The sequence below is a fragment of the Passer domesticus genome, chromosome 14, assembly GCF_036417665.1.
Source record: "Passer domesticus isolate bPasDom1 chromosome 14, bPasDom1.hap1, whole genome shotgun sequence".
Taxonomy (NCBI): domain Eukaryota; kingdom Metazoa; phylum Chordata; class Aves; order Passeriformes; family Passeridae; genus Passer; species Passer domesticus.
This window is the reverse complement of record NC_087487.1, coordinates 2305228-2333153: the sequence shown is the minus strand read 5'-3', so window position 1 is coordinate 2333153 and position 27926 is coordinate 2305228. Positions and strand designations below refer to the sequence as shown.

The following is a 27926-nucleotide window of genomic DNA, read 5'->3' as shown; positions in this document are numbered from 1 at the left end:
CCCCTCTCCCTCCTTCTCCGAGCCTTCCTCCCTGCTCCTCCTCCTCTTTTTCCTTCTCCCTTCTCCTCCTTTTCCAAATCTTCCTCCTTTCTCCTCTTATTCCTCCTCCTCTTCCTCCTCTCCCTCCTCTTCCTCCTCCTCTTTTTCCTTCTCCCCCTTTTCCAAGCCTTCCTCCCTCTCCCTCCTCCTCCTCCGGGAGGAATTCTGCTGGAATTCCGCGGGATTCGCTCCAAGGCTCCGCTCCCGGAGCGGTTCCCGCACTCCGGAAGTGCATCCAGGCGGGAAAACTTTGGAATTTTCACTTTTCCCTACTTTTTAAACTCCGGGGTGACTCCCGGAGTGAATTTTGGGTGGAATTCCTCGGGATTCGGTCCCGGGAAGCGCCTCCAGAGCGGCTCCTGCCCTCCGGGAGAAGGCGGGAATTGCATCCAGTCGGGATAAAAAAAGTGGAATTTCTCTTTTCGCCGCTCTTTTAACCCTTCAGGGATCCCTGTTCCCGCCCAATTCCCACCACTTCCCGGGAAAATCCCCTTCCCAAAGGAAAACCCTGCCCAAAAAATGGGATTTTCTCCCAGATTTTGCCTCTTCGGGGCCATTTGGGGTTTTCCCCCTGGATATTCAATCCTGAATTATGGCAGAGAACGCCTGGAATTAATCTGGAATTTGGCTGGAAACTCCTTTTTTATTTGGGATATTGAATAAAAAATGGGATCGGAGGAGGGAATCCCCTGGATGGGACCCCAAACCCCCCCGGATCCCCCAAGAATTCCCGGGTTTTCCCCTCTGGGAATGCCAGAGTTGATGGAGCAGGGTGGGAAATCCGGGAGAATTCCCAAATCCCCAATCCCAAATCCCAAATTTCCATGGCCAGAATGGGAACAGGGACACGGGACTGACAATGGGAACACAGGGAGGGGGCAGTGGGTCCCAGAGCCCAAATCCTGGATCCCAAACCCTGAATCCCAAACCTCAAACCTCGGATCCCAAACCACAAATCCTGGATCCTAAATCTCGAGTCCCAAACCCAGATCCCAAATCCCAAAACCCCAAATCCCAAACCCCGGATCCCAAATCCCAAAACCCCAAATCCCAAAACCCTAAATCCCCAAATCCCCAAACCCCAAATCCCAAACCCCAGATCCCAAACCCCAAACCCCAAATCCCCAAACCCCAAATCCCCAAATCCCAAATCCCAAAACCCCAAATCCCCAAATCCCAAAACCCCAAATCCCAAATCCCATCCCCGAACCCCGCGGCTGTCACCGCCGCCAGGGGGCGCCAGCAGCCCGCGCTGGACCAGCCAATCCAGGAAAAACCCGGGAATTTTTGGGATCGGGATGTCTCGGGGTAGCGAGACCGGGGAATCCCAAAATCCCGTCTGGAATTGGGGAATCGCCTCCGTCCGGGCATTCCAGGCGGGAATTCCCCATGTTCCAGAAGGTTCTGATCCCAACATCTGGGCAGGGGGAATTCCCAGATCCAGGGGGTGGAGAGGATTCCCAAAACACAAATCCCCAAATCCCCAATCCCAAATCCCCAATCCCGAATCCCCAAATCCAGCCCAACATCTGGAGAGAACAAATCCCATTTTCCAGGGGCTCCAGGAGATCCCGATCCCAACATCTGGGCAAGGATTTGATCCCAACATCTGGGTAGGAGAAATTCCCAGATCCAGGGGGTGGACACGATTCCCAAATCTCCCAAACCCCAATCCCAAATTCCCAAGTCCCCAAATGCCCAACCCCAAATCCCCAATCCCCAATCTCAAACCCCAAATCACAAATCCCAAATCCCAAATCCTCAATCCCCAATCCCAAACCCCCAAATTCAAAATCCGCAAATCTCAAATCCCAAACCCCAAATCCCCAAATCTGGCCCAACATCTGGAGAGAACAAATCCCATTATCCAGGGGCTGGAAAATGTTCCCATCCCACAATCTGGGTGGGAGCAATTCCCAGATCCAGGGGTTCCAGAAGATCCCAGTGCCAACATCTGGGCAAGGATCTGATCCCAACATCTGAAGAGATCAAATCCCATTTTCTAGGGACTCCGGAAGATCCCGATCCCAACATCTGGACAGAACAACTCCCCAGATCCAGGCGCTCCAGAAGGATCTTATCTCAACATCCGGGCAGGAGACACTCCCAACATCTGGAGAGAACAAATCCCAGTATTCAGGGACTCCGGAAGATCCCAATCCCAACATCTGGGCAGGAGAAATTCCCAGATCCTGCAGAACTTCAAGAGCAAGCGCGGTGGCAGCGAGCTCCAGCCCGTGGGGTCCCCAACACGAGGGGACAGCGCGGTGGCCGTAGGATCTGTCCCGTGGGGTCCCCAATGCCAGGGGACAGCGCGGTGGCTCCAGGCTCTGTCCCCACATGAGGTGACAGCATGGTGACCATGGGGTCTGTCCTGCGGGTCCCTGACATGAGGGGACAGCGTGGTGGCTGTAGGGTCTGTCCCCATGGGGTCCCTGACATGAGGGGACAGCGTGGTGGCCGTGGGGTCTGTCCCCATGGGGTCCCCAATGCCAGGGGACAGCACGGTGGCTCCAGGCTCTGTTCCCACATGAGGTGACAGCGTGGTGACCATGGGGTCTGTCCCCATTGAGTCCCTGACAAGAGGGGACAACGTGGTGGCCGTGGGGTCTGTCCTCATGGGGTCCCCAATGCCAGGGGACAGCGCGGTGGCCCAGGGTCCATGCTGTGGGATGCTGGCCCAGCTCAGCTCGGAGTGGCCTCGGAGGTGGCCCCGGGCCTGTCCCACGGTGTCCCCAAGGCCCCAGCGCCGTGTCCTCCCCGCGCAGCTCCTGGAGAACTTCAGGATCGAGACGGCGCGGGCCGTGGAGATCGGCACCAAGTTCGAGCTCATCCTGGTCCCGGACCGGCCCATCCAGCTGAGCCTGCGGCCCCTCGAGGGCCAGCCCTGAGGAGGGGACACGGGGACAGCGCCGCACCCGCGGTGGCGCCTGGGGACAGGGGGACGCTGCCAGGGCCGCGCTTTGGGGACACAGGGGGGGAGGGGAGGGGATGGGGGTCCCCTCTGGCTCCAGGGTCCTACCGAGCTGCCCCGAGCCCCTGGAATGTCCTGAGCCTCTGGAATGTTCTGGAATGTTCTGGAATGTTCTGGAATGTTCTGCCTGGCTCCGCTCCATGGGAAGGGCCGGGAGGGGCTGAGGCATGGGGGGGCACAGGGGACATCCAGAACCTCTCTGGGGGCAGGGGACACCGGGGACAGCGGGGACACAGGGGACACTGGAGATACTGGAGATACTGGGGACATTGGGGACATTGGGGACACTGGGGACAGTGGGGATAGCGGGGGACAATGGGGACACTGGGGACATTGGGACAGTGGGGACAGCGGGGACACTGGGGACACTGGGACAGTGGGGACACTGGGAGTCATGTCCAGGGGAGGGCTCTGTGGTGGGCAGGGGTCACTGGGGACACTGGGGGGCACCAGGGACACTGGGGGCATTGGGGACATTGGGGACCCTGTGAGACACTGGGGACACTTGTGACATTGGGGGTCACTGGGGGTCACTGGGGAGGTTGGGGACACTGGGGTCATCTGGGACACTGGGGACACTGGGGTCATCTGGGACACTGGGGTCATCTGGGACACTGGGGACACTGGGGTCATCTGGGCACATTGGGGACACTGGGGACACTGAGGTCACTGGGGCTGTTGGGGACACTGTAGGACACGGGGGACACTGTAGGACACTGCAGGACACCGCTGTCACTGCAGGTCACTGCAGGTCTCTGGTGCCACCGCTGTCCCCTGTCCCCGGCTCACCAGGGCCAGCCCGCGCTCCCGCAGGCGCGTCCCCAACTCCTGCTGCTCCCGGGCCCGGCTCCGGGCGGCCTCCTGCAGCTGGGACAGACCCCAAAGGGCTGGGACAGACCCCAAAGGGCCGGGACAGACCCCAAAGGGGCAGGGACAGACCCCAAAGGGCAGGGACAGACCCCAAAGGGCCGGGACAGACCCCAAATGGGCTGGGACAGACCCCAAAGGGCTGGGACAGACCCCAAAGGGACAGGGACAGACCCCAAACCACCCTGGGACAGACCCCAAAGGGCAGGGACAGACCCCAAAGGGCCGGGACAGACCCCAAAGGGATGGGACAGACCCCAAAGGGGCAGGGACAGACCCCAAAGGGCTGGGACAGACCCCAAACGGGGTGGGACCCCAAAGTGCTCTGGGGGGACCCCAACAGGGGCTCTGGGACCCCAAACTGTGCTGGGACAGACCCCAAACAGCGATGGGGACCCCAAACCAGGATGGGGACACCAAACCGGGCAGGGGGACCCCAAACCGCACTAGGTGACCCCAAAACAGACCGGGTGACCCCAAACAGTGCTGGGTGATCCCAAAAACACGTTGCGTGACCCCAAACCAGCTACGTGCCCCCAAAACTCTCTGTGTGACCCCAAAACCCCCCGGGTGACCCCCAAAACCCCCCGGGTGACCCCACCCCTCCCGCGGTGCCCACCTGCCTCTCCAGCGCCCGGGCCCGGCCCTGCGCCTCCTCCAGCCGGGCCAGCAGCTCCAGCTTCTCGCGGGCCCCGCGGAGCCGCTGTGGGCACGGCAGAGCGGCTGGGGACCGCCCCGTGCCACCCCGTGCCACCCCGTGCCACCCCTGCCAGCCCTGCCAGCCCCTGCCAGCCCCGTGCCACCCCCCTGCCAGCCCCTGGTGCCGTGTCCGCCTCTGTCAGCTCTGTCCCCGGTGCCAGCCCCGTGCCCCCTCTGCCATCCCCCGTGCCAGCCCCCTGCAGTGTCCCCTGTGTCCCCTGTGCCCCGGGTGCCAGCCCCGTGTCCCCTGTGTCCCCCGTGTCCCCGGTGCCAGCCCCGTGTCCCCTGTGTCCCCGGTGCCAGCCCCGTGTCCCCTGTGTCCCCTGTGTCCCCGGTGCCAGCCCCGTGTCCCCTGTGTCCCCCGTGTCCCCTATGCCAGCCCCGTGTCCCCTGTGCCAGCCCCGTGTCCCCTCCCGCTCTCACCGCGGCTCCGGGCGGCTCCTCCCGCTTCGGGGCCAGCAGCGCCGCCAGGGTGGCACCTGTGGGGTGGCACCTGAGAGCTGGCACCTGTGCGGGGGCACCTTCGGGGGGGACAGCGGGACGTGTCCTGTGTCCCTCTGGGCGCGGGGACGGGGGGACAGCGAGCGCCGGCCTGTGCCGGGCCCGGGGCTCGGGAGCGGGGGATCCCTGCCAGGGGGGACAGGGGGCATGGGGACATCCCTGAGGGTTGGGGACATCCCTGAGTGTCCCTGTCCCCTACACACCCACTCGTGGGTCCTTGTTGTCCACCCTGGACTATCCCAGTCCCCAGGGAGGGTTGGGGACGTGACTGAGTGTCCCTGTCCCTTCCTGCTCACCCCGGACCATAATAGGGAGGACTGGGGACATCCCTGAGCGTTGGGGACATCCCCAAGGGTCTCTGTCCCCTCCTGCCCACCTGGACTATCCCAGGGACCCCACAGCCGGGTTGGGGACATCCCCGAGTGTCTCTGTCCCCTCCACACCCACTCGTGGGTCCCTCCTGCCCACCCTGGACTATCCCAGTCCCCAGGGAGGGTTGGGGACACCCCGGCTGTGGCTGTCCCCTCCTGCCCACCCCGGCCCATGCCAGGACATTGGGGACACCCCGGGTGCGGCTGTCCCCTCCTGCCCACCCCGGCCCATGCCAGGGACATTGGGGACATCCCTGGGTGTGGCTGTCCCCTCCTGCCCACCCGCGGCTCTCTCGGCGCTCCTGTCCCGCAGCAGCCGCTCCATGGCCTCGATCACCTGGGCACAGGCACCGCTGTCGCCGTGTCCCCAGCGCGGTGCCAGGGCTCCGTGCCCAGCCCGGGCCGGCCCGGGGGGGCTCGCGGTGTCCCCGGCCCGTCCGTGTCACCCGAGCCGTGTCACCCGAGCCGTGTCACCTTGTCCCGCTGCCGGCGCCGCTGGAGCAGCAGCAGCTCCTGCTCGCGGTCGTTCTTCTGCGGAGAGAGCGGCCCGGGAGTGCCGGGCACGGCCCGAGCCCGGGGCAGCCCCCGGTGCCCGCGGGGCCCTACCCGGATCAGCTCGTTCTGCAGCCGCTGCTCCCGGGCCCGCCGCGCCCGCAGCTCCGCCGCGCCCGCCGCCAGCTCGCGGGACAGGGTGGCTGCGGGGACAGCGCTGTCACCACCGGGGATGGCGGTGCCCTATGTCCCCAGGGTGGCTGCGGGGACAGCACTGTCACCACCCGGGGTGGCTGCGGGGACAGCCCTGTCACCACCCAGGGTGGCAGTGCTCAGTGCCGCGCCCGTCCCCAGGGTGACACACCATGTCCCTGTCACCCACCCCCGGTGGCAGTGTCCAGTGCCCTGCCCGTGCCCAGGGTGACACGCCAGGTCCCCGTCACGCACGCGGGTGGCAGTGCCCAGCATTTCCTGTCCGTGTCCAGGACACTGTGCCTTGTCCCTGTCACCCGCAGGTGGCAGTGCCCTGCCCGTGCCCGCACGCACCCAGCCTGTCCCGCAGCTCGTCCCGGGTCAGCGTGTCCGTGTCGGTGCCGCAGAGCTGCTCCGCCTCCCGATGCCGTGCCAGGCTGTGCCGCAGCTGCGCGTTCTCGGCCTCCAGGCTGGCGACACGGCGCCGCAGGGACAGCAGGTCCCCGGCCATCCTCTGCAGCGCCAGGTGGTGGCTGCCACATCCCTGGGGACCAGAGCAGAGCTGGCGCCGCCACACAGCCGAGGCACGGCCTGGCACCGCTGGACAGACAGGGATGTCCCCACGGAGAGGGAGGGGATGTGCCCGCGATCCCAAGAATTGGATTGGGATGAGGGTCAGACACAACGTGGGGGAGCTGAGAGAGGTTGTCCCCAGTTCTTGTCACAATCCATCCATCATCCATCCATCCATCCATCCATCCATCCATCCATCCATCCATCCATCCATCCACCCATCCATCCATCATCCATCCATCCATCATCCATCCATCCATCATCCATCCATCATCCATCCATCCATCCATCCATCCATCCATCCATCCATCATCCATCCATCATCCATCCATCCTCCATCCATCCAACATCCATTCATCCTCCATCCATCATCCATCCATCCATCATCCATCCATCATCCATCCATCATCCATCCATCATCCATCCATCATCCATCCATCCATCATCCATCCATCCTCCATCCATCCATCCATCATCCATCCATCATCCATCCATCCATCCATCATCCATCCATCCATCATCCATCCATCCATCATCCATCCATCCATCCATCATCCATCCATCATCCATCCATCATCCATCATCCATCCATCATCCATCCATCCATCCATCATCCATCCATCCATCATCCATCCATCCATCCATCCATCATCCATCCATCCGTCCATCATCCATCCATCCATCCGTCCATCCATCCATCCATCCATCCATCATCCATCCATCCATCATCCATCCATCATCCATCCATCCATCCATCATCCATCCATCCATCATCCATCCATCCATCATCCATCCATCATCCATCCATCATCCATCCATCCATCATCCATCCATCATCCATCCATCCATCCATCCATCATCCATCCATCCATCCATCATCCATCCATCCATCCATCATCCATCCATCCATCCATCATCCATCCATCCATCATCCATCCATCCATCCATCCATCCATCATCCATCATCCATCCATCCGTCCATCCATCATCCATCATCCATTCATCATCCATCCATTATCCATCCATCCATCCATCCATCCATCCATCCATCATCCCTCCATCCATCCATCCATCCATCCATCCATCCATCCATCCATCATCCATCCATCCATCCGTCCATCATCCATCCATCATCCATCCATCCATCCATCCATCCATCATCCATCCATCCATCCGTCCATCCATCCATCATCCATCCATCATCCATCCATCCATCATCCATCCATCCATCCATCCATCCATCATCCATCCATCCATCCGTCCATCCATCCATCCATCCATCCCAGGGATGTGGGGTTGGACCTGGGACCCCCAAACTTGGCGCTTTTTGGGGCTTTCCAGCTCTTTAACAGAGGGATGCAGTGAAGAACCACAGAGGGATGAACATTCCCAATGGATTCTCCTGGATTTTTTTGGGCTTTGTGTCTAGATGCCGGGTAGGGGGGAAGAATTCCTGAGGAATTATCCTGGATCCCCTCGGGAAGGATCCTGGTGGCCACAGGACCTTGGCCTCGGGAATGGCCTCTGGAATGGCCTTGGGAATGGCCTCGGGAATGGCCTCGGGAATGGCCCTGGGAATGGCCTCGGCTGCCGACCTGGCCAGGGTGACAGCTCCGGGGGACCTTGGGGACAGGGAAAGGGAGGCAGGAGCAGCCACAGGCTCCAATCCTCCCTCCACATCTGCTGGGAATGGGGAAATCCAGGAATCGCTTCGCTCCCAAGATGAACAGCAGCCAAGCCCGGGGCTGTCTCCTCCCAGGCCACCCTGGGGACATCACTGTCCCCTCCCCGTGTGTCCCCCGTGTCACTCACCGGCTCCTGGGCACGGCCAGGGAGAGCCAGGAGGGCTGGAGCAGGCAGGGGCTCCAGGCTCGGGATGTTCCCGTGCCTCCGGAGCGGCTCCGGCGCCGGCAGGGCCTGGCCCGGGGCTGGCAGGGACATCCCGGGAGAGCACGGCTGGCAGGGACAGGGGACAGCGGGGACACGTGGGGACAGGGATCGGGGATTGGGGATCGGGGATCAGGGTGAGCAGGGTGAGGGTGAACCAGTCCTGTTCCTGGTTCTCCCATTCCCGATCCTGCTCTCTCCCATTCCTGCCATATCCCATCCCTGATACCACCCTGTCCCTTTCCCAATCCCAGCGTGTCCCATTCCCTTTCCCATCCCCATCCCCTTTCCCATTCCCATTCCCACCCCCATTCCCATTCCCACTCCTATCCCCATTCCCATTCCCATTCCCACTCCTATCCCCATTCCCATTCCCATTCCCACACCCATTCCCATTCCCACACCCATTCCCATTCCCACTCCCATCCCCACTCCCACACCCATCCCCATTCCCATTCCCACTCCCACACCCATCCCCATTCCCATTCCCATTCCCATTCCCATTCCCATTCCCACACCCATTCCCATTCCCACTCCCACACCCATCCCCATTCCCATTCCCATTCCCACTCCCACACCCATCCCCATTCCCATTCCCACACCCATTCCCATTCCCATTCCCACTCCCACACCCATCCCCATTCCCACTCCCATCCCCATTCCCACTCCCATTCCCATCCCCATCCCAGCCCTGCCCCGGGGGTTTCCAGGCTGGCGCGATCCCAAGCGAGCCCTTCCCGAACAATTCCCTGAATCCCGGGGCTCGCGGGCACTCACGGGGCGGTGCCGGGGGTGCAGCGGGAGCGGGAGCCGCCGTTCCCGGGATGTTCCCGGGATGTTCCCGGGATGTTTCCGCAGGATCAGCCGCCGTTCCCGGGATGTTTCCCAGGATCAGCCGCCGTTCCCGGGATGTTTCCCAGGATCAGCCGCCGTTCCCGGGATGTTTCCGTAGGATCAGGAGCCGTTCCCGGGATGTTTCCGTAGGATCAGGAGCCGTTCCCGGGATGTTTCCCAGGATCAGGAGCCGTTCCCGGGATGTTTCCCAGGATCAGGAGCCGTTCCCGGGATGTTTCCCAGGATCAGGAGCCGTTCCCGGGATGTTTCCCAGGATCAGGAGCCGTTCCCGGGGCTCGGGCGCTCCCGGCGCCGTTGCCACAACGGAGCAGATCCGGCCCTTGGCAACCCCGGGGCGGCTCCGACCCAAAGCCCGCGGGGATCCCAAACCACCGGGAATCCCGAAAAACACCGCCGGGAATCCCGAATCCGCACGGGGAATTCCAGGGGTGATCCCTAAATCCACATTGGTCAGTTCCGGGGGTGATCCCAAAATCCACATGGGGGAACTCCTGGGGACCCCAAAATCCACAAGGGACAATTCCAGGGGTGATCCCTAAATCCACATTGGGGAATTCCAGGGCTGATCCCAAAATCCACATGGATGAATTCTGGGGAGACCCAGGTGATCCCAAAATCCACACAGGAGAATTTCAGGGGATCCCAACACCCACATTGGGCAATTCCAGGGGTGATCCCAAAATCCACACAGGGAATTCCAGGGACACCCCGGAGATCCCAAAACCCACCCAGGTGATCCCAAAATCCACATGGAGGAACTCCTGGGGATCCTAAAATCCGCACGAGGGAATTCCTGGTGATCCCAAACCCCACATGGATAAATTCCAGGTGACCCCAAACCCCACGTGGATAAATTCCAGGGGCACCCCGATCCCTCCCCATCCCATCCCGCTTTGGGGTTGATTTCCCGCAGTTTTTGGGATTTTTCAGGCATTTTCCGCTCCATCTTTCCCCCGAATTCCCCCCGGATCTCCCGGCGCCGCCGCTTCCCGCGGGAGGCCGGGATGAAAGGCCGGGAACGCAGCTTTGAAATTCCACTTTTGAATATTTATTCCTTTTTTTCCCTGATCTTTCCCAAGCCTCTGAAGCTTTGGGATCCTTTCATCCGCTCCCGCATTTGCTCATTCCGAGGGTTTTTTTCCTAATATTTATTTAACAAATCGCTCCGTGGGGTTTCCGTGGATCCCTCTGCAGGCGAGACGGGAAATCGACCTCAAAACCAGCCCAGGAGGCCTCAAAGTGGCCCCAAAACTGGAGGATTGGAGGAAATTTTAGGGACAGAGGGGGAAAGCAATGTTTTCCCCTTTTTCTGCATTTCCCCCCCATTTCCCCTCAATTTACCCCCGTTTTCCCTCGCATTTTCCCCATATTTCCCCCACATTTTTCTACATTTTCCCCATTTTTCTTGGATTTTCTGCACATTTGTCCTACATTTCTCCCCCTCACCCCATTTTTGCCACATTTCCTGGATTTCCTCCCCATTTCCCCACTTCTTCCCCCCATTTTTTACCACGTTTTCCTCCATTTTCCCACATTTCCTCCATTTCTCTCCTATTTTTCCCATTTCCCACATTCCCCCCCCATTTTTCCAACATTTCCCCCAATTTCCCCCATTCCCCCCCCTCATTGTTCCATATTCCCCCTATATTTTCCCAGATTTCCTTCTTATTTTTTCCCAAATATTCCCCCCCATTTTTCTACATTTCCTCACTATTTTCCCAGGATTTTCCACACATTTCCCCTCCTCATTTTCCCCACATTTTCCCTGGATTTCCTCCCATTTCCCCCCTATTTTTCCCAGATTCCCCCCCCCCCCGCTTTCCCCCCCACTTCCCCCTATTTCCCTCCACATTTTTCACACATTTTCCCCACATTCCCTCCCCATTTTTGCCACATTTTTCCTCATTTTTCCCATTTCCCCACACATTTTACCCCACGTTTCCCCCCTATTTTTCCCAGATTCCCCCCATTTTTCCCCCACTTCCCCCTATTTCCCTCCACATTTTTCACACATTTCCCCCACATTCCCTCCCCATTTTTGCCACACTTTTTCCTCATTTTTTCCTATTTCCCCACACATTTTCCCCCACATTTTCCCCCTATTTTTCCCAGATTCCGTCTCATTTCCCCCCATTCTCCCAGATTTTCTTCCCCATTTTCTTCCTCCGTTTTCCCCCACTTTCCCCTCATATATTCCCGGATTTTCTCCTATTTCCCCACATTCTCCCCCCATTTTCTCCCAGATTCCCTCCTCATTCCCCGCCCCCATTTTCCCAGATTTCCCTCCCATTTTCCCAGATTTCTCCCCACTTTCCCCTCATTTTTCCCAGATTTTCCCCTATTTTCCCCCCTATTTCCCCCCCACTTTCTCCCACATTCCCTCCTCATTTCCCCCCCGTTTTCCCGGATTTCCCCCTATTTTCGTCCTCCATTTCCCACAGATTTTCCCCCCATTTTTCCCAGATTTCCCCCCATCCCATCCCCTCAGACATCCCACTGGAATATCTGAGCAAATGAAGACATCCCAAATCCCCCAGGGCCCCACGAGCTGCTGTGACAGGTGAAAAAAAAAAAGGAAAATGGAATTTTCCCCCTCTCTGATCTCCTTTAATCCGCATTTTTCCCCTTTTTTCCTCATATGTAAATCGCGGTTTATCCATCCTCCCAACAATTGGGGAATTAGGGCGGCCACTCCTCCTGGGATTGTCCCGCTCGGCCCGGAAATCCCACAGGGGTTTTGGGGCTGGAATCCCCGGGAGAGCGGCCCCAGCCCGGCAGGAATGGGGAGAAATGGGGGAAAATGGGGGGAAAATCCGGGAAAATTGTGGGGAAAATCCAGGGAAAATGGGGGAAAAATAGGGGGGGAAAATGGGGGGTGGAATGGGGGAAATATGGGAAAATTGTGGGGAAAATCCAGGGAAAATGGGGGGGGGAATGAGGGGGGAAATGGGGGGAAAATATTGGGGAAAATGGGGAGGAAATGTGGGGAAAATAAAGGGGGAAAATATCCAGGAAAAATGGGGAGAGGGGAAAAAATGGGGGGGGGGAGGGGGAAATGTGGGGAAAATCCGGGGGGAAATGGGGGGGGGGGGGAATGAGGGGGGAAATGGGGGGAAATATTGGGAAAATGGGGAGGAAATGTGGGAAAAATCCGGGGAAAATAAAGGGGGAAAATCTGGGGGAAATGAGGGGGAAAGGAGGGGGGAAATGGGGGAAAATATTGGGAAAATGGGGGGGGGGGGGAATGGGGGGGAAATCTGGGGGAAAACTGGGGGGATATGTGGGAAAAATGTGAGGAAATGGGGGAAAATGGGGAAAGAATGAGGGGGAAATGGGGGAAAATATTGGGAAAAATGGGGAGGAAATGTGGGGAAAATCCAGGGAAAATGAGGGGGAAAATAAAGGGGGAAATGGGCGGGAAATCCAGGAAAAATGAGGAGGGGTGGGGAAATGGGGGGGTGGGGAAATGTGGGAAAATTGTGGGGAAAATCCGGGGAAAATGGGGGGGAAATGAGGGGGAAATGGGGGAAAATATTGGGGAAAATGGGGAGAAATGTGGGGAAAATCGGGGGAGAATGGGGGAGAAATGGGGGGAAATTGTGGGGAAAATCCGGGGGAAATATCGGGGGATATGTGGGGGGGAATGTGGGAAAAAATATGGGGAAATGGAGGGGGAAAATGGGGGGAAATTAGGGAAAATGAGGGAGGGGAATGGGGGGGAACAGGGTGGAAAATGTGGGGGAAATGGGGGAGAAATGGGGGAGAAATGGGGGAGAAATGGGGGAGAAATGGGGGAGAAATAAGAGAGAAATGGGTGGAAAATGAGGGGAGGAGGGGAAAATGGGGGAAATTCAGAGAAATGGGGGAAATGTGGGGAAAATATGGAGAAAATGGGGAGAAATTTGGGGGAATAGGAGAGGAATGGGGGAAATAGGAATGTAGGAAAAGAGGGATGGGAATGTGGGGAATGGGGAGAAAAGGGGAAATGGGATGGAAAATACGGGGAAAATGTAGGGAAATGGGGGAGAAATTGGGGGGAATGGGGGAAAGGGGTGGAAAATGGGGGAGGATGGGGAGGATGAGGGGGAAAATGGGGAGAAATGTGGTAAAATGGAGAGAAATGTGGGAAAATTGGGGGGAAAAACAGAGAAAATGGGGACGAATATGGGGGAAATGGGGGAGAAATGAGAGGAAAATGGGTGAGAATGGGGGGAAAATGAGGTGGGAAATGGGGGAGGAATCTGGGGGAAATAGGGGGAAAATGGAGGAGGAATGAGGAGAGAATGGGGAAATGTGGGGGAAATGGGGAGAAATGTGGAATAAATGTGGGAGGGATGAGGGGGAAATGGGGGGAATGAACGGAAATAGGGGAAAGATGGGGAAAATTGAGAAATGGGGGGAAAGCGGGGGGAATGGGAGGAAAATAGGAGAAAATGGGATGGAAAATATGGGGGAAATGGGGGAGAAATGGGGGGAGGGGAAAATCGGGGGAAATTCAGCAAAATGGGGGAAATGTGGGGGAAATGAGACAATGGGGAGGAATTTGGGGAAAATGGGAAAGGAATGAGGGGAAATGGGTGGAAAATGGGGAAGAAATGTGGAATAAATGTGGGAGGAATGAGGGGGGAAATGTGGGGAAATGGGGAATAAATTAGTGGGGAAATGGGGGGGAAATGGGGGAGGAATGAAGGGGAAATGAGGGAAATTGGGGAGAAATATGGAATAAATGTGGAGGAATGAGGGAGAAATGGGGGAAATGAATGGAAATAGGGGAAAGTTGGGGAAAATGGAGAAATGGGGGGAAATTGTGGGGAAAATCCTGGACAAAGAGGGGGAAACCACAAAAACCCGTGTGGAAAGCGCTGTTTTCCCCCCCTAGCCCTGAAATCCCGGCGCTTTCCCGCGGAACCCCAACTCCCGGGGGATAAAAAGGAATTTTTTTGGTTTCTCCCCTCATCCCCGGGCTTTATCTGATGAGAACTCTCTCATCCCGGTGCCAGGCGGAGTTAATTGGATCAGGAGTTAATTGGGAGCGCTGCCGAGCTGGGGCTGCTGATAGCGGCGGTCCGTGGGATCTGAGGGGCGCTGGAATTTCCCTGCGCTGCAGAGATAAGCTCGGGATCGGCCTCAAAGAGTCGGGAAATGAAAGGGAAGGGAAAGGGGAAAGGGAAGGGAAAAAGAAAAAAAAGGAAAAAAGGAAAAAGAAATATATGAAAAAGAAGAAAGAGAAAAGAAAAAATATGAAAAAAGGAAAAATAAAAAAGAAAAAAGAAAATAAAAAGGAGAAAAGAAAAAAGAAAAAATATGAAAAAAAGAAAAATGAAAGGAAAAAGGAAAAATAAAAAAAAAGAAAAATAAAAAAGAAAAATAAAAAGAAAAATAGAAAAAGAAAAAGAAAAAAGGAAAAAGAAAAGGAGAAAAAAATCAAAGGAAATGAGAAAAGAAAAAGGGAAGGAAAAATAAAAGGAGAGAAAATGGAAAAGGAAAGGAAAGAAGGAGAAAAAAGAGGGGGGAAAGGAGAGAAAAAGAGGAAAGGAGACAAAAAGAAAAAAGGAAATGAGAAAAAAGGATTAAAAAGAGAAAAGAAAAGAAAGAAAAAAGAGGAAAGAAAAAAGAAAATAAAATAAGAAGAAATAAAAGGAAAGGAGAGAAAAGGAAAAAAGAGGGAAAAAGATAAAAAAGAAAAAAAGAAGAAAGTAGAAAAAAGGAAAGAAGCAGAAAATGAAAGGAGAAAAAAGGAAAAAAGTAAAGAAGAAAGAAGAAAAAATGAAAGGAAAAGAGGGAAACAGGGGAAGAAAAAAAGGAAAGCAAATGAAAGAAGGAAAAAAATGAGGGGAAAAAGGGAAATAAAAAAAAACCGCAGCCCCATAAGGAGGGGATCACCCCAAAATTCCTCCTGGGACCAAATCGTGTTCCGGGGTCCCCCCAAATCCCTCCTGCGCTGTCCCCTGTCCCAGCCTTGTCCCCGAGTTCCCGGTGGCTTTTCCCGTCCCCAGCCCAGCGGGGACACCGCGGGGGGGTTGGGTTTGCTGTGACCGCGGGTGACGTCAGCTCATTAACGGGAGCCTTTAATTGACCGGGACGGCACCCCGACCCCAAAGCGGCTGTTCCCGGGAGACGGGGGGTTCCCACCCTGACCCCATTCCCCAATTCCGGGGTTCCCATCCCGACCCCATTCCCCAAATGCGGGGCTCCCATCCTGATCCCATTCCAGGTTCTCACCCCGACCCCATTCCCGAATTCCGGGGTTCCCACATTGACCCTATTCCCAGGAATGCGGGGCTCCCATCCCGACCCCATTCCAGGTTCCCATCCCGACCCCATTCCCGAATTCCAGGTTCCCATCCCGACCCCATTTCCGAATTCCAGGTTCCCATCCCGACCCCATTCCCCAATTCCGGGGTCCCCAAAGCGCCATTCCCGGGATGAGCCGTTCCCGCCGCGCACGGCCGCTAGATGGCGCTGGAAGATCAGCCTCATCTTCATCCTCATCTTCATCTTTCATCCTCATCCTTCATCATCGTCTTCATCATCTTAATCATCATCTACACCTTCATTGTCATCCTTCATCCTCATCTTCATCATCTTAATCCTCATCCTCATCTTCATCCCCATCCTCACCCTCACCCCTCTCCTCTCCCCCGCTCCCTCCTTCCTCCTCCTCCTCACTCTTCCCTCTCCCTTCAGAGAACCCTCTCCCCTTGCCGCACCTTCTCCCTGCGCTCCATCCCCTCATCCTCATCTTCATCCTCACCCTCATCCTCATCTTTCATCTTCACCTTTCATCATCATCTTCACCTTCATCGCCATCCTCACCGCTCTCCCCTCCCTTCCCTCTCCCCCGCTCCCTCCTTTCTCCTCCCCTCCCTCTCCCCATCTCTCTTTTCCCTCCCTCCCTCCCCCTCCCTTCCCTCTCCCCTCCCTCTCCTCCCTCTCCCCATTTCCACCCCAAATCCCCCCCACTCCCTCCCCCTCCCCGGGGCCGATTTTTGGGCCGATTTCCGCCGCTTTTCGCCCATCTCCCCTCTCCTCCTGATCCGACAGAGCAAAAATAACAAATAAATAAATTATAAATAAATTAAAAACAAACCAAAAATAAATTAACCCCAAAAAATAATTAAACCCTCCCAAAAAAAATCCTTTTTCGCTCTGTTTTTTGCCCCGGCGGGGCAGGGGGGAGGGGGGGCGGGAGGGGAGGAAGGCTCGGAGGAGGAGGAGGAGGAGGAGGAGAACAAATGTTTGAAGAGGCTGCAGCAAAAATCCGCCCCCGTGATCGTTAAGTGCTGCTGTAAATTATTCATCGGGAGAGGCCAGGAAAGGCGGGCGGGGAAAAGGGGGATTTGGGATCGGGGGGGAAAATCCCAAATGGGATCGGGGAGACGCGATTTCCTCTTTTTTTTGTGTTTTTTTTTTTTTTAAGTGTATTTTTAATTTTTTAATGAGGCCATTAAGGAGCGGAGCCCGAGGGTTTATTCCCAGGAAAACACGGGCAGGAAAAAAAGGGGAAATTTGGGATCGAGGGGGGGAAAGGATTGGGGGGAAAGATCCCAAATCGGGATTTGGGAGCCGCGATTTCCCCTTTTATAAATTTTATTTTAATTTTTTAGTGTTTTCTTTCATGTTTTAATGAAGCCATTAAGGAGCAGATCCTGAGGATTTATCCCTGGAGAGGCCAGGAAACGCGGGCAGGGAAAAAGGGGAAATTTGGGATCGAGGGGGGAAAAGGATTGGGGCAAAAATCCCAAATCAGGATCAGGGGGACGCGATTTCCCCTTTTTTAAATTTTATTTTTAGGGTATTTTTAAATTTTTTAATGCAGCCATTAAGGAGCAGATCCCGAGGGTTTATTCCCAGGAAAACACGGGCAGGGAAAAAAGGGGAGAAATTGGGATCGGGGTGGGGGGGAGGGAAAAGATTGGGGGGGAAATCCCAAAATGGGATCGGGAGCCGCCATTTCCCCTTTTTTAAATTTTATTTTTAGGTTACTTTAATATTTTTTTATTATTATTTTTTAATGAAGCCATTAAGGAGCAGATCTCGAGGATTTATTCCCAGAGAGGCCGGGAAGCACGGGCAGGGAAAAAAATGAAAAAAAGGGAAATTTGGGATCAGGGGAGTAAAAGGATTGGGGGGAATCATCCCAAAATGGGATCGGGGAGACGCGATTTCCTATTTTTTTATTATTTTAAAATTTTTTAGCGTATTTTTTTCATTTCTAATGAAGCCATTAAAGAGCAGATCCCGAGGATTTATGCCAGGAAAACACGGGCAGAAAAAAAGGGAAATTTGGGATCGGGGTGGGGGGAAGGACTGGGAGGGAAATCCCAAAGCGGAAAGAGGGATGGCGATTTCCCATTTTTAAATTATTTTATATTTTTAGTGTATTTTTGTCATTTTTAATGAAGCCATTAGGGAGCAGATCCCGCGGGTTTACCACAGGAAAACACTGGCAGGGAAAAAAGGGAAATTTGGGATCGGGGCAAAGAATTGGGGGCAAAATCCCAAATGGGGCTCGGGGAGCGCAGCGGAGCCGCGAGCTCCCGCGTTATGATTGAATTCTAAATTAATTTTTAATGATTTTAGAGCATTTTTGTCGTTTTTCCCGGAGCCGGAGGAGCGGGAGCCGCGGGCAGCGCCGCGAGCGGGGCTTGATCAGGAGCGGCCGCCGGGGGAGAAGTGACAGCGCTGTGATCCCGAGGTGTCCCCGAGCTGTGACCCCCGGGGTCTCCCCGAGCTGTGACCCCCGAGCTGTGATCCCGAGGTGTCCCCGGGGTGTCCCCGAGCTGTGACCCCCGGGGTGTCCCCGCGGTGTGATCCCCGGGGTGTCCCCGCAGTGTCCCCGAGCTGTCCCCGGGGTGTCCCCACTCTGTGATCCCTGAGGTGTCCCCCGGGGTGTGCTCGGGGTGTGCCCGGGTGTCCCCACGCTCTGATCCCCGAGATGTCCCCGGGTTGTCTCTGAGGTGTCCCCGAGCTGTCCCCGGGTGGGATCACCGGGAGCTGTCCCCGAGCTGTCATTGCTCTGTCCCCGAGCTGTGAACCCCCCGAGGTGTCCCTCAAGTGTCCCCGAGCTGCGATCCCCGAGCTGCGATCCCCCCAAGGTGTCCCCGAGCTGCGACCCCCGAGGTGTCACCGAGCTGTCCCCGCGCTGTCCCTGGGCTGTGATCCCCCGAGGTGTCCCCCGGGCTGTCCCCGCGCTGTCCCCGCGCTGTCCCTGGGCTGTGGTCCCCGGGAGCTGTCCCCGCGCTGTCCCTGGGCTGTGGTCCCCGGGAGCTGTCCCCGCGCTGTCCCTGGGCTGTGGTCCCCGGGAGCTGTCCCCGCGCTGTCCCCGCGCTGTCCCCGCCCCGGGGCTGGCGTGTCCCCACGATCAGGGTGTCACTCCCGATTACGCCGGCGCTGGCAGGAGATGGCTCTGCCAGGCGGCAGCGGCGCAGTGACAATAATTCCTGCTCCAGGCGGGAGGGCAGGAAACAGGGAAAAACAGGGAAAAAACAGGGGGGGGAACAGGATGAAAAAGGGAGAAACCAGGGAAAAACTGGGGGAAAACAGGGGGAAAAAACGGGAAAAACCGGGGGGGGGAACAGGATGAAAATAGGAAAAAAAAAAAAACAACAAAAAAAACCAGGGAAAACCAAAGGGAAAACAGGGAAAAAAACCAGGGGGAAAACAGGGGAAAAACCAGGGGGAAAACAGGGGAAAAAAAACAGGGGGAAAACAGGGGGAAGGGGCCAGAGATGGGGGAAAATGTTCATCCCAACAGCGGCTGGGTTGGAAAATGGAAAATATCCATGGAAAACAATCCTGGGATCCTGTTGGCAATTTGGGCTGGAAAAGGGAAAATACCCACGGAAATTATTTCCTGGGATTGTGCTCCTCCCCGTCGCTCCGGTGGCGTTCTGGGGACCTGGATTTTGGATGAAGGGGACACTAAAAAATTAAAAAACAAAAAAAAGCCACTGGAATGACAATGAGGAGCTGTGGGTGGGCACAAGGAAGGCTTTGGGGTTCCAGGTGGAGGACCCCAAAATCCATGTCCCCAAAATGCCACTGGGAGTGACAGGGAGGAGCTGGGGGTCAGCACCAGAAAGGTTTTGGGTTCCAGGGTGAGGGATCCCAAAATCCAGGTCCCCAAAACACCACCAGAGCAATGGGGAGGAGCTGAGGGTTGGCACCGAGAAGGTTTTGGGGCTTTAGGGTGAGGGACCCCAAAATCCAGGTCCCCAAAATGCCCCACTGGGAGTGATGGGGGGGAGCTGGGGGTTTGGGGTTGGATGGGGCTGAGCTTGATGTGCCCTTCCCCCCAAAACCCAGCTCCCCAAAATGCTGCTGGGAGTGGCAAGGAGGAGCTGTGTGTGGGCACCAGGAAAATTTTGGGGTCCAGGGTGAGTGAGCCCAAAATCCAGGTTCCCAAAACGCCACTGGAGTGACAGGGAGGAGCTGGGGGTCAGCACGAGGAGGGTTTTGGGGGTTCTGGGTTCGCATGGGGCTGAGCTTGATGTTCCCTTTCCCCCAAAATCCAGCTCCCAAAACATCACCAGAGTGACAGGGAGGAGCTGGGGGTCAGCACGAGGAAGGTTTTGGGGGGCTGAGCTTGACGTCCCCTTTCCCCCAAAATCCAGGTTCCCAAAACGCCACCGGAGCGACAGGGAGGAGCTGGGGGTCAGCACGAGGAAGGTTTTGGGGGGCTGAGCTTGACGTCCCCTTTCCCCCAAAGTCCAGCTCCCAGAACAGCGCTGGCGTGACGGGGAGGAGCTCTGGGTTCGGGGTTTTGGGGTTCAGGGCTTTTGTGGGTCCGAGGAGCAGGAGCAGGAGCAGCTGCCCAGCCCCGGGGCTCTCCCGGGTGCCCCCCCGGCCGTGCCGGAGCCGTGCCAGACGCTGCCGGCAGCGCTAACTCGATTTCCCGGGCCCTCATTTCCCTCTCCGGCCCGGCTCTGCTGGGCTCGGCCTAATCGGGTTAGGCGGGAAGCGGGAGCGAGCCTAATGGGATCAAGGGCGCGGAGGGAATGGCCGCGGGCCTGGGGTGGGGCCGGCCCGGCACGGGATCCTCGGATATCCCGGGATATCCCGGCCAGCCGCCACGGGGCCCTGGGGGGCTCTGAGCCGGGCCTGGGCCTGGCTTAGCCTGGATAGAGCGGCGGGAATGGCTCCGGGAATGGCTCTGGAGTGGTCAGGAATGGTTGGGAATGGTCAGGAATGGCTCTGGAAATGGTCAGGAATGGTCGGGAATGGTTGGGAATGGTCGGGAATGGTCGGGAACGGCTCTGGAAATGGTCAGGAACGGTCAGGAATGGTCGGGAATGGTTGGGAACGGCTCCAGGAATGGCCCCAGGAATGGTCAGGAATGGTTTGGAATAGTCAGGAATGGTTGGGAATGGCTCTGGAAATGGTCAGGAATGGTCGGGAATAGTTGGGAATGGCTTCGGGACGGCTTCGGGAATGGCTTCGGGAATGGGTCTGGGAATGGCTCAGGGAATGGTGTTGGGACTCCAGGAATGGCTAGAAATGATTTGGAATAGTCAGGAATGGTTGGGAATGGTCAGGAATGGTCGGGAATGGCTCTGGAAATGGTCAGGAATGGTTGGGAATAGTTGGGAACGGCTCCAGGAAAGGCTCCGGGAATGGTCGGGAATGGTCAGGAATGGTCGGGAATAGTTGGGAATGGCTTCGGGAACGGCTTCGGGAATGGGTCTGGGAGTGGTCAGGAATGGTCGGGAATGGTTGGGAACGGCTCCAGGAATGGGCCCAGGAATGGTCAGGAATGGTTTGGAATAGTCAGGAATGGTTGGGAATGGTCAGGAATGGCTCCAGGAAAGGCTCTGGGAATGGTCGGGAATAGCTGGGAATGGCTCCAGGAAAGGCTCCAGGAATGGCTTCGGGAATGGGTCTGGGAATGGCTCAGGGAATGGTGTTGGGAATGACCAGGAATGACTTTGGGAATGGTCGGGAATGGCTCTGGAAATGGTCAGGAATGGTCGGGAATAGTTGGGAATAGCTCCAGGAATGGCCCCCGGAATGGCTCCGGGAATGGTGTTGGGAATGACCAGGAATGGCTTTGGGAATGGGTCTGGGAATGGCTCAGGGAATGGTGTTGGGAATGGCTCCAGGAATGGTCAGGAATGGTTGGGAATGGTCGGGAATGGTCCCAGAAATGACTCCAGGAATGGCCCCGGGAATGGTTGGGAATGGCCAGGAATGGCCCCAGGAATGGCTCCGGGAGCGACCCTGGGAATGGCCGCAGGAGCAGCCCCGGGAACGGCCCCAGGAATGGCTCTGGGAATGACCAGGAATGGCCCCAGGAATGGCTCTGGGAGTAGCTGCGGGAATGACCGGGAATGGCTCTGGGAATGGTCGGGAATGGCTTCAGGAATGGCCGCAGGAGCGGCCCCCGGGGATCACCGGGAGCGGCCCGGCAGCCGCTCCGTGCCCGCCTCATTAAGCCCATGATGGTTCGGTGCGGACGCGGCGATCCCCGCAATCCCCGCAATTCCCGCAATTCCCGCAATTCCCGCGGCTCCCGCGGCCCCCGGGGCGCAGCTGCGGCCGGGCCGGGCCCTAATTCAATTAATTCAATTAGCGCTGCCCCGAGCGCTCCCGGGGGCCTCCTGACAAAGACATCGCGGCTCCCGCCGCAGCCGCCCCGCCTGATTGGCAGCTGTCAGTCACGCGGGCGGGGTCGGAGGGAAGATTCCCGGCGGGGGGAATTGCCGGGGGAAGGCGCGCGGCCCCTGGGACGGGCGAGCAGGGACAGCGGGGGACAGGGCAGGGGGCTGTGCCCGGGGGGGCACTGCGGGGCTTGGGGGTCCCTTCCAGGCCGAGCCCGTGCGGGATTCCGGGATTCCCAAAGCAAACCTTTCCTGGGGAAAAAAAAAACCCATTCTGGGATCCCCAAACCAAACCTTTCCTGGGGAAAAAAAACTCATTCTGGGATTCCCAAACCAAACATTTCCTGGGGACAAAACCCCGATTCTGAGATCCCAAAACCAAACATTTCCTGGGGACAAAACCCCAATTCTAGGATTTCCAAAACCAAACCTTTCCTGGGGACAATTCTGGGGTTCCCAAACCAAACATTTCCTGGGAGAAAACCCCAATTCTGGGATTTCTAAAACCAAACCTTTCAATTCTGGGACTCCTCAAACCAAACCTTTCACCACCGTGATTTGGGGATAAAAACCCCAATTCTGGGACTCTCCAAACCAAATATTTCCCCATTCTGGGTTTCCCAAACCAAACCTTTCCCTGCCCTGATTTGGGGATGAAACCCCAATTCTGGAACTCTCCAAGCCAAACCTTTCCCCGCCATGATTTGAGGATAAAAACCCCAATTCTGGGACTCCCAAAACCCAACCTTTTCTGGGGACAAAACCCAATTCTGGATTCCTCAAACCAAACATTTCTCCCCTTTGATTTGGGGATAAAAACCCCAATTCTGGGTTTCCCAACCCAAACCTTTCCCCGCCATGATCTGGGGATAAAAACCCCAATTCTGGAACTCTCCAAACCAAACCTTTCCCCGCCATGATTTGAGGATAAAACCTCCAATTCTGGGTTTTCCAACCCAAACCTTTCCCCGGTGCCTCCCCCGCGATTTTGGGGTTAAAACCCCCAGTTTCGGTGCTGGCTGAAGCCCGCCGGGCCCGGGGCCGCTCCCGGTGCTTTGGGCCGGCCCGGGGCTGGCTCGGTGGCAGCTCCCGCCCGGCGCGGTGACAATCAGCGACAACCGGCGCCAGGCGCGGCCCCGGCGGGGCTCCCAGCGCAGCGATCCCATCAATTAAAGCTGTTTAAGCGCCATCAGCAGCTTTTCCCTGATTTCCGCGCTTTTCCAGGCTCTGCGTGTCCCCAAAGCCCCGTCCGGGTGACGCTGCCGGCTCGGTGACACCCCAAAGGTCGCGGGTGTCAAATTAAGGGCGCCGGGCGAGGTCGGGCTGGGTTAAACCGAGCCTAAAACGCGGCCGGTGATTAAATCTGGGATGGGAACAAACCCCTCGGGATTTGTGCTCTCCGGGCTCGGCATTCCCGGGATTCATCCCCTGGGGGTCATCTCAGCTTTTTGGGGGCGAAACGCCGGATTTGGGGTGGAAAAAAAAAGAAAAATAAAGGGAAAAGAGGAGCGGCGAGAGGGAGGAGGAATTGGGCTGTTTCCCCTGGGGGGGAAAAATGGAATAAAACCTGGGAAAGGTGGAGTTTGCCGACGTTAATTCGCTCGAACAGCAGCGTTTTGCTCAAGTCTTTGATTTCTTTGTCTCCCGCAGATGTCAAAGGCTTTTGTTCTCCGGAGGGAGAGCGCGGGGGCTGAGGGAAAAGGGGGAAAAGGATGGAAAATGAAAATGTTGAGGTGCCTTTTCCAAGGGGTGCGCCTGGGATAACATTGCTGGGATTTGCTCGTCACGGTGCGGGGGCTCTGGGACTTTCACAAACCCCACGGGATTGTGGGGTTCATCAGTCCTGGGATTGTGGGATTCATCAGTTCTGGGATTGTGGGATCCCCAAATCCAGGAATTGTGGGATTCATAAATTCTGGGATTGTAGGATTCATCAGTTCTGGGATTGTGGGATCCCCAAATCCACGGATTGTGGGGTTCATCAGTCCTGGGACTGTGGGGTCCCCAGATCCAGGGATTGTGGGAATCATCAATTCTGGGATTGTGGGATCCCCAGATCCAGGGATTGTGGGAATCATCAATTCTGGTATTGTAGGATTCATCAGTTCTGGGATTGTGGGGTCCCCAGGTCCAGGGAAAGTCCTGACTTTCCTTGGAAAATAGTGACTTTCCTTGGAAAATCAGGATTTTTCCTTGGAAAATAGTGATTTTCCTTAGAAAATCAGGATTTTTTTTCCTTGGAAAATCAGGATTTTTCCTTGGAAAACCGTGACTTTCCTTGGAAAATCAGGATATTTTTCCTTGGAAAATCAGGATTTTTTCTTGGAAAACCGTGACTTTCCTTGGAAAATCAGGATTTTTTTCCTTGGAAAATCAGGATTTTTCCTTGGAAAACCGTGACTTTCCTTGGAAAATCAGGATTTTTCCTTGGAAAATAGTGATTTTCCTTGGAAAACCGTGGCTTTCCTTGGAAAATCAGGATTTTTCCTTGGAAAATCCCGATTCCCTTGGTCAGTCCCGAGCCCCAGGCAGGGCGCGGGGAGCCCTGGCCCCGCTCAGCAGGAATTGCCTCCCTCATTTCCATCGCTCCGGATAAATTATCCAGATCTGCTTCCCTGGTTTTCGTCTCCTCTCGCAGCTCTTCCATCCCTTACGGGAAGGCGCAGCGGGGAATGAGAGAGGTTGAGGAAGAGGAGGGAAAAAAAAAATCCTAAAAAAACCAGCCCCTGGCAGCTCTCAGATCCAAACAATAATCAGGGAAATGAATTCCAAAGGCGTTTTCCCGCATGACCAGGAGCGATAATTTAGCGCCAGCTGGAAGCGCCGGGATTAATCCCGGGCGCCGTGAATAATTCATCACGCGAATCCCCCTTTTCCCTCCTCATTCCAGAGCCGCTCCATCCCCAAATTCTGCCGGCGGAGGGGATTTGGGGATGTGGAAATGAGATCGATCGGGCTGGCGGCGCATCCCGCCCTTTTCCCGGGAAAAGCGGGGCCGCCCCTGGGGACGGGGACAGATGGACATTTGTCACCGGGGTTAAGCAGCCTGGCCTTTCCCCCGCTCCCGGCCCCCCCTCCGGTTTCCTGGGAATACCGGCACGTGCTGAAATTCCCGGAAAAGCCAGGGATTTGCGGCGTTGCTTTTTCCAGAGCCTCGGGACAACATTTCCAAGGGATAAGAGCGGCATCCAACCCCGCCGAGGGGTGGGGAGGGGGTGGCAGCTCCAAAGAGCCCCGGCCTTGTCCTTGTCCCTGTCGCTCCCAGCCGTGGGATTCAGCATTCCCAGGATTGCACACTTGGGATGGTCCCAGTTGGGATCGAGGCGCCTGGGGGAGGCAGAGGAAGGGTGGGATTGGGTTTTCCAGGGAGTTCGTGGTGGGTTTGGGATCGTCCTGGTGTCAGAGAGAGGGGCAGGGTTGGGGTTGGGATGGAGATCACAGCTTCCTGTGGGATTGTTTGGGAATTCTGTGCCTGGATGGTCATCCAGGCCTGGAGGGGGGGTCTGCATCCCAGAAACCCTGATCCATCCATCCATGGATCCATCCATGGATCCATCCATCATCCATCCATTTCTCAAAATAAAATGTGGAATTTGGGATTTGTGAGGGAATTTGGGATTTGTGGGGTACTCAGATCTCAGAAAGGCACTTGGTGTTCATCTCTCACCCTCAAACACCTTTCCCAAGGTGGAATTCCCTCTCTTATGGAACAGCGGGACACTCATGCACCCCCAGATCTGCAATCCATCATGGGGAATGACATTGGCCTGTCAGGAATGACATCAGCCTGGCAGGAATGACACCGGCCTGTCCCCAGCAGTGGCCTCACCTCGGGACAGCTTTCCAAAGGTCAGCGCTGCCAGCGCCATCCCAACGCCGGGATTTATCGACAGCAGCTCCTTCCCAGCGCTGCCCCTCCGGGAATGAGCTCCCTTCCCTTTCCACAGCAGCACATTCCTGCTTCCCAGGGAGGCTGGGAAAGCGGCGGGGTCTCCCTGTGCTCCGGCTTTGGGATGGGGATGGGATCCTGGAGAGCCGTGGCCGTGCCTTGGGAATGAGGGTTGGGATGCTCCATGCCCCAGCACCGGGAATTTGCCAGCGCTTCCCGAGGTATTTTTGGCAGGGACACAGCTGGATCTGAACACCGGGAATCCTTGGGAAAGCGCTCGGCACCCTCCGGCTGCTCCCGACCTTTCCCAGCCTTCGAGGAGTCCAATTTGGGGGGGAAACCTCCCGGAATCCCCCGAATCCCGGCGGCTTCTCCCGGCCTCACCCCCGCGCACGGTCCTGGAGAGGCCCCGCTCCAGCCCCAGAGGGGACACAAAGCCTCGCTCGGGGACACAAAGCCACCTCGGGGACACAAAGCCACCTCGGGGACACGGCGCGGTGTGACCCCGCTTGTCGCCCGCCCGGCCGCTGTCCCCGGGGCCGGGCGGGGACAGATGGCGGCTCCGCGGGCGATGTCACCGCCCGCGCTCTGATCCGCGAGGACGTTTTGGCACCGCCACCCGCGGCCACCTGGAGCGGCACAACAAAGGGACCGGGGGGGAGGAGGAGGAGGAGGAGGGAGCGGCCTTCATCCCGCCGGGAGGCCTGGCACGGGCGGGGCTGGAGCGGGCAATGCCCAGGGACGAGCGGGAGCATCCCCAAGGGGAAGACTCCAAAAATGAATTTATCCCCGGAATAAATGTACCCCGAATTCCCGGAGCTTGGCGCTGGGATGGGGCTCTCTGCATCCCCGCGGGTTTGGTTCGTGCCCAGCGTGCCCAGATCCATCCTTTTTGGTGGAAAAGCGGCTTTGGGCACCATGGGAGCACCCCAGGAGCGCAGAGCACCCGGCGCTCCCACAGGTGGATCCCGGCAGAATCCCCAACTCCCGGCCAGGAATTCCAGCTCTCCGCGCTGCCAGGGAAGGGTTAAACCCCCGCGATCCCAAAAAAACCACCAAAGGCGGGCAGAGGGGGTGTCCTGCTGAAGGTGAAGCCAAGCGCGGACCTGATGGGAAGCGACAGGCGAGAGGACGCGCGGGATCCCGGAATCCCATTATCCCGAGCCCAGGGAAAGCCATTAACCTCTGGAAGCGGAGCGGCCGCGCTCCCCCTCCCCCTCCTGCTCCTCCTCCTCCCGGCCTTCCTCCCCAGGCAGGAGGAATTCATCCCCCCGGGAACAAAGCGCGGCCTACAGGTGGGGAAACTGAGGCAGGGAGTGTGGGGGAGAGCCCTCGGGGATGCGGAGGAGGAGGAGGAAAAGCAGGAGCAGGAGGAGGAGGAGGAGGCTGGCGGCCAGGCCAGATGGCCGGGATTAATCATTCCTCGGGCTCCCGGCAGTGCCAGGGAAGCGGGCTCCGCCAATCCCACAAATTCCCGGCGGCTGTGTTTGTGTTCATCCCCCCGAACCCCCCAGAAACGTTTAAATTCAGAAATATCCCCGGGAAACGGCGGGACTGGGGAGCCGGCAGGGATTTCCCTCCCGAAATCTCAAATCCATGACGGGGCAGGGGGAAGCGGGGTTTCCTTCCCGAAACCTCAAATCCCAAATCCATGCCGGTGCCGACCCAAACCGGGGGGTCCCTCCCGTGCAGGACCAGCCCAGGACGGGATAAACCCAGAATTCCTGAAAAACCGCGCTGATTTCGGTGACAACCCAGCGCCTCACGGCCCACCCGCAATTCTGCCGGCCTCTTTTCCGCGATATTTTATTTATGGCCTCGCGGGGCCCTGTTGATCCAGGGAATTGTGCTCCGGAGCGCCATCAAAATTCAGCGCACGGAGCGACCTGCGCTCCACCAGCTGGATCCGTGCTCCGGGCCCGGCTGGAGCTCTGACCCCGGCCCCGAGATCCATCCTCCCGGGGATGGAACTCTGCCCCTCCCGGGGA

At 57.1% G+C, this 27926-nt stretch overlaps 1 protein-coding gene across 4 annotated transcripts; it reads right to left on the bottom strand.

Moving 5' to 3' along the window:
* Positions 1-1213: 1213 nt before the first annotated feature.
* On the bottom strand, positions 1214-9722 carry CCDC33 (coiled-coil domain containing 33). Of its 4 annotated transcripts, none has more exons than XM_064389364.1 (9): positions 9373-9722; positions 8521-8664; positions 6490-6679; positions 5926-6146; positions 5734-5788; positions 5003-5058; positions 4500-4583; positions 3803-3880; positions 1214-2152 (listed from the first exon to the last, which is right to left on the bottom strand). In XM_064389364.1, the coding sequence occupies exons 2-9, from the start codon at positions 8647-8649 to the stop codon at positions 2117-2119; spliced, it is 849 nt and encodes a 282-aa protein (XP_064245434.1). In that variant the 5' UTR covers positions 8650-8664; positions 9373-9722; the 3' UTR covers positions 1214-2116. The 4 variants fall into 4 exon arrangements, with proteins under 4 accessions (XP_064245434.1, XP_064245435.1, XP_064245432.1 ...); XM_064389365.1 differs by lacking the exon at positions 1214-2152 and having other exon boundaries at positions 3721-3880; positions 5926-5982; positions 6058-6146; XM_064389362.1 differs by lacking the exon at positions 1214-2152 and having other exon boundaries at positions 3721-3880.
* Positions 9723-27926: the final 18204 nt, after the last annotated feature.

Coding starts and splice junctions, on each gene's coding strand:
- CCDC33 (XM_064389362.1), bottom strand. CDS start 8,649: ATGTCCCTGCCAGCCCCGGGCCAGGCCCTGCCGGCGCCGGAGCCGCTC. Junction 5,059..5,733: donor GAGCGCCGAGAGAGCCGCGG/GTGGGCAGGAGG, acceptor GCCACCCCACAG/GTGCCACCCTGGCGGCGCTG. Junction 3,881..4,499: donor CCCGGGCGCTGGAGAGGCAG/GTGGGCACCGCG, acceptor GGTCTGTCCCAG/CTGCAGGAGGCCGCCCGGAG.